This window comes from Mastacembelus armatus, chromosome 8, assembly GCF_900324485.2.
Source record: "Mastacembelus armatus chromosome 8, fMasArm1.2, whole genome shotgun sequence".
NCBI lineage: Eukaryota > Metazoa > Chordata > Actinopteri > Synbranchiformes > Mastacembelidae > Mastacembelus > Mastacembelus armatus.
The window spans coordinates 835,067-846,573 of NC_046640.1; the positions used below are offsets into that span (position 1 = coordinate 835,067).

The 11,507-nt window shown below is 42.0% G+C and overlaps 1 protein-coding gene across 1 annotated transcript; it reads right to left on the reverse strand.

The window, feature by feature from the left end:
- Positions 1-7,739: 7,739 nt before the first annotated feature.
- Positions 7,740-10,222, reverse strand: praf2 (PRA1 domain family, member 2). Its single transcript, XM_026326225.1, has 3 exons — positions 10,023-10,222; positions 8,674-8,891; positions 7,740-8,447 (listed from the first exon to the last, which is right to left on the reverse strand). The coding sequence occupies exons 1-3, from the start codon at positions 10,199-10,201 to the stop codon at positions 8,308-8,310; spliced, it is 537 nt and encodes a 178-aa protein (XP_026182010.1). The 5' UTR covers positions 10,202-10,222; the 3' UTR covers positions 7,740-8,307.
- Positions 10,223-11,507: the final 1,285 nt, after the last annotated feature.

An 11,507-nucleotide genomic window follows, 5' to 3' on the forward strand; every position in this document is an offset into this window, starting at 1 on the left:
TCCCGGTTTCTCTGCTGGGCTGGGCCTGAGGGTGGGACCTTTTTAAGGCGGCACCCCGGGATGACGTGGAATAACTCCTCCTTGGGAAAAACTTACTCTACCCGTGTGTCTGTGAGTGTTAGAGGGGTATGTGTTTGTACAGATCCCATTTTGAACTACGACGAAAAAAACCTTCAAATGTATTTTTATGTGTGTCTGGTGGAAGAAGTATTCAGATCCTTAAAGTACTAATACCACAAAATAGCAATACCAAGTACATTTAAAAACCATGGATTCAAAACCCAAGTAAAGGTTCAGAAGTACTCATCTATATTAACATAATTAATAACACATAATTTTTCGTGTGCCAGATCTGGGGCCCCATCATGAAGGCGGCAATCTAATCATCAGTAAGTGTGTGAGCACAAAACACATTTTACCTATTTCCTCAGATTGTTTGCACACTCTGACTGGGAAGTTAGTTACCACATAATGACCTGACGCACATTAAGATAGTGTAGCTCATTTTGGTTGGCACAGAAATCAGCAAAGCAGAGGACAAAGTGCACCACACACTTAGCAAATATGGTTATTATATTAACTTATCACCACCTCAGTGCCCTCAATACAGTAATCAAAATTGATTTTTGCAGTGAGAAGGTTCATCAGAAAACAAGTGAAAACATTCTTCCTTGTTTCAAAAAAAAAATATCAAAATAAGCAAATAAGCCAGGTTTCAGGAAGCACCATTTGAAAGTGACTAACATAAATGACATGTGGGTTTGAAATCAGACACATTTAAGTTAAACCTTAAAGTAATTACAGAACTATTTGTCAATTTAGGGCTGAATTTACAGGATTGGCTGAGGTGTAACTGTCACTTAATATCAGTCAACAGTCAACTCCACCTGTATTTGTCCAGTGTTAGTGACAAAATGTTAGTGATGGCTCTGTTTTAGACTGTAGATGACTTGGTTAGTCCACACAATGTAGAACAGAGACCTTTAATGAGAGGTTATAGATCTATGACCCTGGATTTATAAAGGAGGACATATTATTCACTTTTCAATGTTTGAGTACTGTACATATAAGGAGTGTCTCAAAATGTGAAATTAGACACAGTCTGAAAACATGTGCTTTAACAAGCTGTTCATGATGCAGTGACTAAGAAAAACATGTACATGTGCAAACCACTGCATCACCAGTGCATGACTGGCTGTAAAAGAGGGATGTGCAACAGCATTAAAATGGTTCCAATCCTATTTATCAGACAGATTCCAGTTTGTTCATGTCCATGATGAACCTTCCCCACGAACAAAAGTTAATTATGAAGTTCCACAAGGCTCTGTGCTAGGACCGATTCTGTTCACCCCGTACGTGCTTCCTTTAGGCTATGTCATTAGGAAGCACTCTATTAATTACCACTGCTATGCAGATGACACTCAGTTGTATCTATCTATTAAACCTGTTAACACAAACCAGTTAACCAGACTTCAAGCGTGTCTAACTGACATAAAGTAACTTTCTACTTTTAAATTCAGAGAAAACAGAAGTTATTGTATTTGGGCCTAAAAACCTCAGAAATAACTTTTCTAAAATTATAGCTACTTTAGATGGCTTAGCCCTTTAACTCACACATAAAACAAATCTCTAGAACTGCATTCTTTCACCTGAGCAACATTGCCAAAATTAGGAACATCCTGTCTCAAAATGATGCAGAAAAACTAGTCCATGCATTTGTTACCTCAAGGCTAGATTACTGTAACTCATTACTACATTACTATCTGGATGTCCCATTATCTCCATAAAAAGCCTCCAGTTAATCCAGAATGACGCAGTCAGAGTCCTGACAGGAACTAGCAAGAGAGATCATGTTTCTCCTATATTAGTTTCTCTTCATTGGCTCCCTGTAAAATACAGAACAGAATTTAAAATCCTTCTCCTCACATACAAATCCCTTCATGATCAAGCTCCTTCATACCTTAAAGACCTCATAGTACCATATTATCCCAATAGACCACTTCGATCTCAGAGTGCAGGTCTACTTGTGGTTTCCAGAGTTTCCAAAAGCAAAATAGGAGGCAGAGCTTTTAGCTATCAAGCTCCTCTCCTGTGGAACCAGCTCCCAGCCTGGGTTCAGGAGGCAGACACTCTCTGTACCTTTAAGGCTAGACTTAAAACCTTCCTCTTTGACAAAGTGCATAGTTAGGGCTGGCTTCAGGTAACCCTGAACCATCCCTTAGTTATGCTGCTATAGGCCTAGACTGCCCGAGGACCATCGGTGCACTGAGCTCCCCTACCTTAACCCCCCTTCCCTTCTCTTTCTCTCCTCCCACCTCACATGTATATTCCACCATTGAATGTCACTAACCTTGTGCTCTCTCTCCCCTAGTTTGTGCTCTCTCCCTCTCTCTCTGTACCTTCTGCAGGTGTCCCTGGACCTGGAGCAGTATATCGCTGATGTGCAGTTACTGCCCCACCAACCTGCAGTGTCTATTTGTTGTTTATTGTTGCTGTTCTTTTCTCTCTGCTCTCTCCACTCACCCCAACCGGTCGAGGCAGATGGCCGCCCAAACTGAGCCCGGTTCTGCTGTAGGTTTTTTCTTCCGTTTAAGGGAGTTTTTCCTCTCCACTGTCACCAAGTGCTTACTCATAAGGGATTTGTTGGGTTTTTAGTTTTTGTAAAGTGCCTTGAGATGATTTGTATTGTGATTTGGCGCTATATAAATAAAATTGAATTGAATTGAATCAGAACCAGGTGTAGCTGGGAAAACTGCAGACAAACTGCATTTCAATATGTTTTTAATTTCATTTCACTATATGACTCAGGGAAACTGTAGAAGGAAAGGTAAGTTCATTTATATAGCACAATTCATACACAGAGTAATTCAAAGTGCTTTACAGAAATGAAAGACAAGTTAAAACTACATAGGCAAGAATTAAAATAAAAAACAATAATACATAGATTTTACATATAATAAATTAACTTAAAATTAACTTAAAACAGAGTGCAGATAAAACACTTTCAGTTATCATATGCAGAGCTAAAAAGAACATTTTTAGCTGGGACTTAAACTTTGCCAGAGATGAGGCTTGTCTAACATCATCAGGAAGACTATTCCAAATTTTAGCTGCATAAAACTGAAACGCTGCTTCTCCATGTTTATTCCTGACTCTGGGCATGAGCAGAAGGCCTGTCCCTGATGGTCTCAGAGTCTGAGATGGTTCATATGGCAGTAACATGTCAGAGATGTGCTGTGGTGCTGAGCTATGAAGAGACAGACTGAGAACAGAAGTAATGTGATTGTACCTCCTGGTTCTAGTCAGGAACCGAGCAGCAGTGTTCTGAATGTATTGTAGCTGCCTTACAGCTCATTTTGAGTCTCTCCAAGTCTGGTTTAGACATGATCCCTTTGATTCTGGCAGTGTTTTTGAGATGGTAAAATGCTGACTATGTTATAGATTTAATGTGGCAGGAGTCCATGATTACCCCTCAATTTCTAAACCTGATTTTTAGATTTTAAAGAAAGAGACTCAAAGTGACTGCTGACACTTTCTCTTTGTTTCTGTGACCCAAAGATGATTATTCAGTCTTGTCGCTGTTTATTTGGAGAAAGTTGTTTTGCAGCCACACAGTGATCTGTTCAATGCAGTTACACAGTTAATTGACTGGTCCATATTGACCTGCTGTGAGTGATATGTAAATCTGAGTGTCATCTGCATAGTTATGGTAGGACACATTATTACAGCGTATTAACTGGCCTAAAGAAAATGTGTAAAGATTGAACAAAAGAGGTCCCAAGATGGACCCCTGGGGGACCCCATATGTCAAGGCCATTTGGTCTGAGACACGGTTACCAATTTTAATGAAGTACTTAAACCATTTAAGGGCAGTACCAGAGATGCCCATCCAGTCCTCTAACCTTTGTAATAGGATCACATGGTCCGCTGTGTCAAATGTAGCACCCAGATCCAACAGGACTAAGACAGAGACTCTGCCAGCGTCGGTGTTCAGACGAATGTCATTTGTCACCTTGATGAGTGCAGTCTCAGTGCTGTGATGGGGCCTAAAACCTGACTGAAAATCATCAAAGCAGTTGTTTAGCAGGAGAAAGTCAGTAAGTTGTTGGTAAACAAGTTTTTCAAGGATTTTGCCTAAAAACGGCAGGTTTGATATGGGCCAGTAGTTGTTCAGTACTGTGGCATCAAGACTGCTGTTCTTCAGGAGAGCCTTTGATGACAGCAATTTTCAAGGCCCTTGGAAATGTTCCAGACTGTAATGAGTTATTAACTAATTGAGTGAGTTGTCTTAACAAACTGCTTAGTACTGATTTCAGAAATCTAGTGGGTAAAACATCGAGGCAGCAGGTGGGTGAACTCAGACTGGAAATGATCTCTGCAACTGTTTTGTCATTTACAGGTGTAAAATGTGTCAGTTCTCCTGGATGGCTGCAGAGTTGTTATCTGTCTTTCAGTGTTAGCTTCCTTTGTCAGAGCATGGAGTGGATTTAGCAATATTCCTACTGCTAGACAGTTCAGGTGAAAACAGGAAAAGGCAATGGCACCTCTGGGGATGACACCACCACCTTGGAGACATAAACCTCAGCATTGTCGCTGTCACACAGTACACAGAGGCTCACATTGACCACATTGTTGGCTTTGTGGTAAAAAAAAAAAAAGGTTAAAGCTCAACCCGAATGCTTCACACTGAGGCCATAACTTCATATTTTTCTCTACGCATTTGCTTTATATATCCAGTAACATGTCCTACCCAGCTGGCAGGTGAGTGGGTTGTTTGGTAATGAGTCCTAATTATTAAGGTCTGTTGTCTAGTTTAGATTGTTCTGCCAGAGCATTAAGTACAAATAAGCTAAATGTAACATTATTATTACATTTCCCCTCAGGAATGAATAGGTTTATCTCATCTCAGCTCATTATTTTATAAGGCAAATATCAAAACTGCAATGGCACATTCACAATATAAGTCACCCTCTTCTATATGACATTATTTCAAATTTCGCAAGTGAGCTTGCAAGACCCACAAGCATCAACTGGTAGTTTAAGAAGATACTTTTCCTCTGCTGGCGCTCAAAACTTTGTGCTCACATGGATTCTTTCTGCTGCCGCTTAAAACTTTGTGCTCACACACATTTTTTCTGCTGGTGCTCAAAACTTTGTGCTCCCATGGATTCTTTCTGCTGGTGCTCAAAACTTCGTGCTCACACACAGATTCTTTCTGCTGGCGCTCAAAACTTTTAACTTTCACTCTTACAGTGGGTACGGAAAGTATTCAGACCCCTTTAACGTTTTCACTCTTTGTGTCATTGCAGCCATTTGCCAAAATCAAAAAAGTTCATTTTATTTCTCATTAATGTACACTCAGCACCCCATCTTGACAGAAAAAAACAGAAATGTAGAAATTTTTGCAAATTTATTAAAAAAGAAAAACTGAAATATCACATGGTCATAAGTATTCAGACCCTTTGCAGTGACACTCATATTTAACTCACATGCTGTCCATTTCTTCTGATCCTCATTGAGATGGTTCTGCTCCTTCATTGGAGTCCAGCTGTGTTTAATTAAACTGATTGGACTTGATTAGGAAAGGCACACACCTGTCTATATAAGACCTTACAGCTCACAGTGCATGTCAGAGCAAATGAGAATCATGAGGTCGAAGGAACTGCCCAGGGAGCTCAGAGACAGAATTGTGGCAAGGCACAGATCTGGCCAAGGTTACAAAAGAATTTCCTGCAGCACTCAAGGTTCCTAAGAGCACAATGGCCTCCATAATCCTCAAATGGAAAAAGTTTGGGATGACCAGAACTCTTCCTAGACCTGGCCATCCAGCCAAACTGAGCAATCGTGGGAGAAGAGCCTTGGTGAGAGAGGTAAAGAAGAACCCAAAGATCACTGTGGCTGAGCTCCAGAGATGCAGTAGGGAGATGGGAGAAAGTTCCACAAAGTCAACTATCACTACAGCCCTCCACCAGTCAGGACTTTATGGCAGATCGGCCCGACGGAAGCATCTCCTCAGTGCATGAAAGCCCGCATAGAGTTGGACTCCCAGACTATGAGAAATAAGATTCTCTGGTCTGATGAGACCAAGATTGAACTTTTTGACGTTAATTCTAAGCGGTATGTGTGGAGAAAACCAGGCACTGCTCATCACCTGCCCAATACAATCCCTACAGTGAAACATGGTGGTGGGAGCATCATGATGTGGGGGTGTGTTTCAGCTGTAGGGACAGGGCGACTGGTTGCAATTGAAGGAAAGATGAATGTGGCCAAATACAGAGATATCCTGGAAGAAAACCTCTTCCAGAGTGCTCAGGACCTCAGACTGGGCCGAAGGTTCACCTTTCAACAGGACAATGACCCTAAGCACACAGCTAAAATAACAAAGGAGGGGCTTTGGAACAACTGTGACCGTTCTTGACTGGCCCAGCCAGAGCCCTGACCTAAACCCAATTGAGCATCTCTGGAGAGACCTGAAAATGGCTGTCCACCAACGTTCACCATCCAACCTGACAGAACTGGAGAGCATCTGCAAGGAAGAATGGCAGAGGATCCCCAAATCCAGGTGTGAAAAACTTGTTGCATCATTCCCAAGAAGACTCATGGCTGTACTAGCTCAAAAGGGTGCTTCTACTCAATACTGAGCACAGGGTCTGAATACTTATGACCATGTGATATTTCAGTTTTTCTTTTTTAATAAATTTGCAAAAATTTCTACATTTCTGTTTTTTTCTGTCAAGATGGGGTGCTGAGTGTACATTAATGAGAAATAAAATGAACTTTTTTCATTTTGGCAAATGGCTGCAATGACACAAAGAGTGAAAACGTTAAAGGGGTCTGAATACTTTCCGTACCCACTGTACATAAGATCACCACACTCTTGCTTTTGTTAAAAAAAATTCATGCATACCTGGATTTTGGGCAAAGTTTTCACATGGTACCCTTTAAAAAAACCTAACAAATGTGACACCATTCTATGCCACCATAGAGTTACATTCTGTGGAAATAATAATATGGTGGATTTCGGTCATCAACACAGCAACACTTCGTGCTCACACACGGATTCCTTCGAATGACGCTCAAAACTTTGTGCTCACATGGATTCTCTCTGCTGGAGCTCAAAATGTTGTGCTCACATGTATTCTTTTTGCTGGAGCTCAAAACTTCGTGCTCACATACATTTTTTTCTGCTGGCACTCAAAACTTCGTGCTCACACATGGATTCTTTCTGCTTGTGCTCAAACTTTGCGCTTGCACATGGATCTTTTCTACTCATGCTCAAACTCTGTGCTTGCATGTGGATCTGATTGCTTGCATGGAATTCCTCAGTTTGCTCAAAGCTCTGCTCACACAAGGAACTTGCAGCAGTACATGTATGTAATGAATACAACATTAAAAAACTTTAGCTGGCGATCCTGACTTTGTCCATCCATGTTTGCAGAAGTATTAGGCAAACTTGCAATGGAGGAGGTATTCCAGCTGCGTTTGCAACCAATGAGGAAGTCTGGGAGAAATGAGGCCTAAACAGAGATAATTTCATTGGTCCGAACCGAAGTCTGTTCCTATTGGTGGAGGACTTTTGACAGGGTTGTAGCACTGCTAGTTCCATGTGTGACCAGAGCTTTGAGTGAACGGAGGAAATCTGTGTGAGAGCTCACAGGTTTGAAGGTCAGCAGAGGAAAATTACGCTCTTAAACTACCAGCTGATGCTCACGAATTATGAAAGACATAAATACCATAACTTCCGTGGACATTTTATATTCAGCACACTGGTGCCAACAAAGTCTCATAGTAAACAGTATTATTCATAATCAAAAATGCATGCATAAAAACAAAATCTCATGTTACAGTGCTGGAAACCTTTTTACAGCCACTTTCACAAACTTGCATTAAAACATGAAACCATCTGAGGAATGTAAATAAAGCAGTAGGAAACTTAGGGTTCCTTAAATAGAAAATGCAGAGACTGGAAACTTCAGCACAACAGGCAGCTAATAGACAATAAAATAGCTCTCAATTTATCAGATACCTTCAATGCGTGGAGTACAGTCAGTCTTTGTAGTACAAAATTATTTGCTATAACACTGCTGACACTAACGTGAAAAACCCTTCCTTCATACTAATGTTTTCTTAGCTCATAAGAACACAGGAGTGCCTTTTACATACCTTTCTATAAGCAACATGAGGTCTGCAAAGCAGGGAACCAACCATGTATTGTACCAAAACAACATGTGCTTAAAGTGCAAGGTTTCCCTGTGACTGGATCCAACCTATTCTCTGCTCCTCCACACTTCCTGCTCTTCTTCATCTCTATGATCCAGCTTCCTGTTCCTGTCCCAGGGCTTCCAGCAGGAGTCCCATGGGTGTCCTCTTTAAACCGATGCTCTCCAGCTTGTTCTCTAGCTTGTTTTTCAGGCTGCGCAGTCTCACCGATGCATGGACCAGAACCACTGTGAAGGTGGCATATAGACAAAGGGAAGAAGGGATAAATCAGCAATTAACTAGCTAACAGCTAAGGTTAACTGAGCAGACACTTTTTAAACTATAAAAGGTGGACTCTGGGCAGTGATAATTTGAGATGACAATCTATTGCCCAGTCTTGTGTGCAAACCAAGGTCCTCAAGCCAGAGTGTGAGCTTAATTTCATGCTGGTATGTCTGTGTGTTCCTATCTTACTCAGTATAGGGAAAGCTATCCCAAACAGGAACACTGCCACGCCTCCCAGCACCGATATGAAGAGGTAACTGGCCACAAGAATGACCAACACGCAGACTGATGGGTGGTTTCTACGGAAACGGCGAATGGGAGCTTGGTTCTCCGCAGCCCAGACAAAGCCGAGGAACAACAAGGTGACCACCACTGCCCCAACAAACAACTGGAAAGGCTGGAAATACCTGAGAGCAAAGAGATGTTAACCAACATACAAGAAGTGATGGAGTGGAGTGTCCAAATGTATTCCCATGCTCTACTCCCTACACATATCAAACTCCCAGCATGTTGTGAATTGAGATTTTGGACAATTGAGAGTCATTTTGCTTTAGAGCTTATTTGGGTCATGACGAATAGAAATAATCCATAGACTGCCACTCAGAAATCCTGAAAAGATGAAGGGACATTAATACAAGTGTTTGTTGACAGAGTTGCATGTATGTGGAGTGTGAATAAATACATAATGTGTTGTTATTGCTAAAAAGGCTCAGTCAGCAGCCCACCTGTAGAAACATGTCTATACATTCACAAGATATGTATACAATAAAATAAATAACTTCCATGCATCTATGTTTTCCAGTATCATGTAAATTGCCATACATGATTGTTTTTGTAGTGCCTTTTCTGTATTCTGTGAGAGGCTGGTGCTCTGTCTAAGGTGTACCCCACCTCCTGCCCAGTGTTTGCTGGGATTGGCCCCAGGCCCCCGTGACCCTGAGAATCAGTGGTAGATAATGGATGGATGCCCTTCTGCTCTACTCTGTTTGTAACTCATAAACAAAGCTGACATGCAGACACTAGAAAGTATCCCTCTACCACAGTTCAGAAAGGAATCTGGGAAACTGAAAATGACAGAAATCTGTTGTAAACAACCTGAACCTTGTATCTCACGTGGGCCTCAGCCCAACTTTGAAATGCAGGATCATGGCGGCCCATTTCCTACAAGGCCACTGTGGAGAGCAGCCACAGTTAGAGTGACTTAACACCTGTTCTTTCATGCATATGGACACAGACACATCAGACACTGAAAACATCCTGAACCCATCCCTTAACTGAGAGACGTAGAAAAGCATTTGTTCTCATCCAGAGGAACCAGGTGTCTGCCTCTGCAAATCAGAAGACTGGGGTTTTAGTTCTGAATCAGCATCTTAAGGCAGCACAACGCCAGTTTAAAGATATAAGAGGAATGTCAATTTTATCACTTTGACATGAGTGCCATCCCTGTAAACTGAATGTCATCCTCCACTGCAGCACATGATGGCGATCAGCTGCCTTCTTCAGATGACATGAATACACGTCAGAATAATGAAACGTACCCCACCAGGAGAAGACAGCCCAGCGCGAACAGCAGATAGTTGCTCTGGTAGTACAGCAGGTTGTTAATGATGCGGTTGTTCCAGCGGTCCAGGTCGCGCACATCGGGCACCGCGAACCGGGCCGAGCTCAGGAGAAAATCATCCAGGCTGCGAAAGGGAGGCGGCTGCACGCCTGCCATCTTTCCTAAACAGAAGCAAACTTGCTTTCCCACAATGCAACGCGGAGAAGAGGGGAAGTACGCAAGTGGAGAGGAAACCAGGCCCCTCTCATTAGCTGTCCATTACCATCCCAACAGTGAAGCACGGTGGTGGCAGCATCAGGCTGTGGGGTGTTTTCCAGCAGCCGGGGCTGGGAGACTGGTCAGGGTTGAAGGAAAGCTGAATGGACCAAAGTATAGAGATATCCTCAATGAAAACCTGTTCCCCAGCACCCAGGACTCAGACCTCATACTGAACCAAAGGTTCACCTTCCAACATGACAAGCACCCATGCCAAGACAACACAGGAGTGGTTTAGGGACACCTTTGTGAATGTCCTAGACTGGCCCAGCCAGAGCTCTGACCCTGTTGAACATCTCTGGAGAGACTTGAAAGTGTCTGTTCCATCCAACCTGACTGAGCTTGAGAGGATTAACAAAGAAGAATGGCAGAAAACCCCCCAGTCCAGCTGTACGAAGCTTGTTGTGCCATACCCAAAAAGACTACAGGCAGTAATTGCTGCCAAAGGTGCTTTGTACTGAGTAAAGGGTCTGAATACTTATGTAAATGTGATCTTTGTTTTTTCTTTTTAATAAATTTACAGACATTCCTAAAATTCTGTTTTCACTTTGTCATTATGTGGCTCTGAGTATAGATTGAGAAAAAATGAATTAAAATAACTAGTATCAGGCTGCACCATAACAAAACTGAAAAAGGGAAGGGGGTCTGAATCCTTTCTGAATGCATTTATATATTAACGAATGAATTGTTTTATTATATTTAAGAACTCTGCATGAGAAAATTACCTGGGATGGCACAATAGTGAACTTGTGTGATCTTGACAGTTCAACATGAAAATGTCGCAACCATGACTGACATTTTCAGGCTGTTATAATATGTCATATACATTTTCTTTTTCTGTGGTATTGTCCTGCGGCCTGGGGCTTTAATTAGCCTTAAAAAATAGCTGTGTGATATTCGGTGTGGGAAACAATCCCTGATGATTATATCGAAGCTTAGAAAGCCCGTGGGACAAACTTAGGCCATAAACTTGGTTGCGATCAAGTTGCATTACAGGGAGCTGTAGCTTGTTTTTGTAGTAGTTACTTAAAGTCTGGGTATCTTGGCTTTTCATTGTTGTAAAAAGCCAGTACCTGGTGACTGCATGCTTTATTCTTCACCCTAAGTGTGGGGCCGGTGTCAGGAGTGCGGCTCTGTGTGGTCACATTTGTGGTCAGTGAGTAGTTCAGTGCTGACTCTGAACCAATGCTTGATCTGGATCAGTGCT

Coding starts and splice junctions, on each gene's coding strand:
- praf2 (XM_026326225.1), bottom strand. CDS start 10,201: ATGGCAGGCGTGCAGCCGCCTCCCTTTCGCAGCCTGGATGATTTTCTC. Junction 8,892..10,022: donor GGCTGTCTTCTCCTGGTGGG/GTACGTTTCATT, acceptor CTTTGCTCTCAG/GTATTTCCAGCCTTTCCAGT. Junction 8,448..8,673: donor GATAGCTTTCCCTATACTGA/GTAAGATAGGAA, acceptor CCACCTTCACAG/TGGTTCTGGTCCATGCATCG.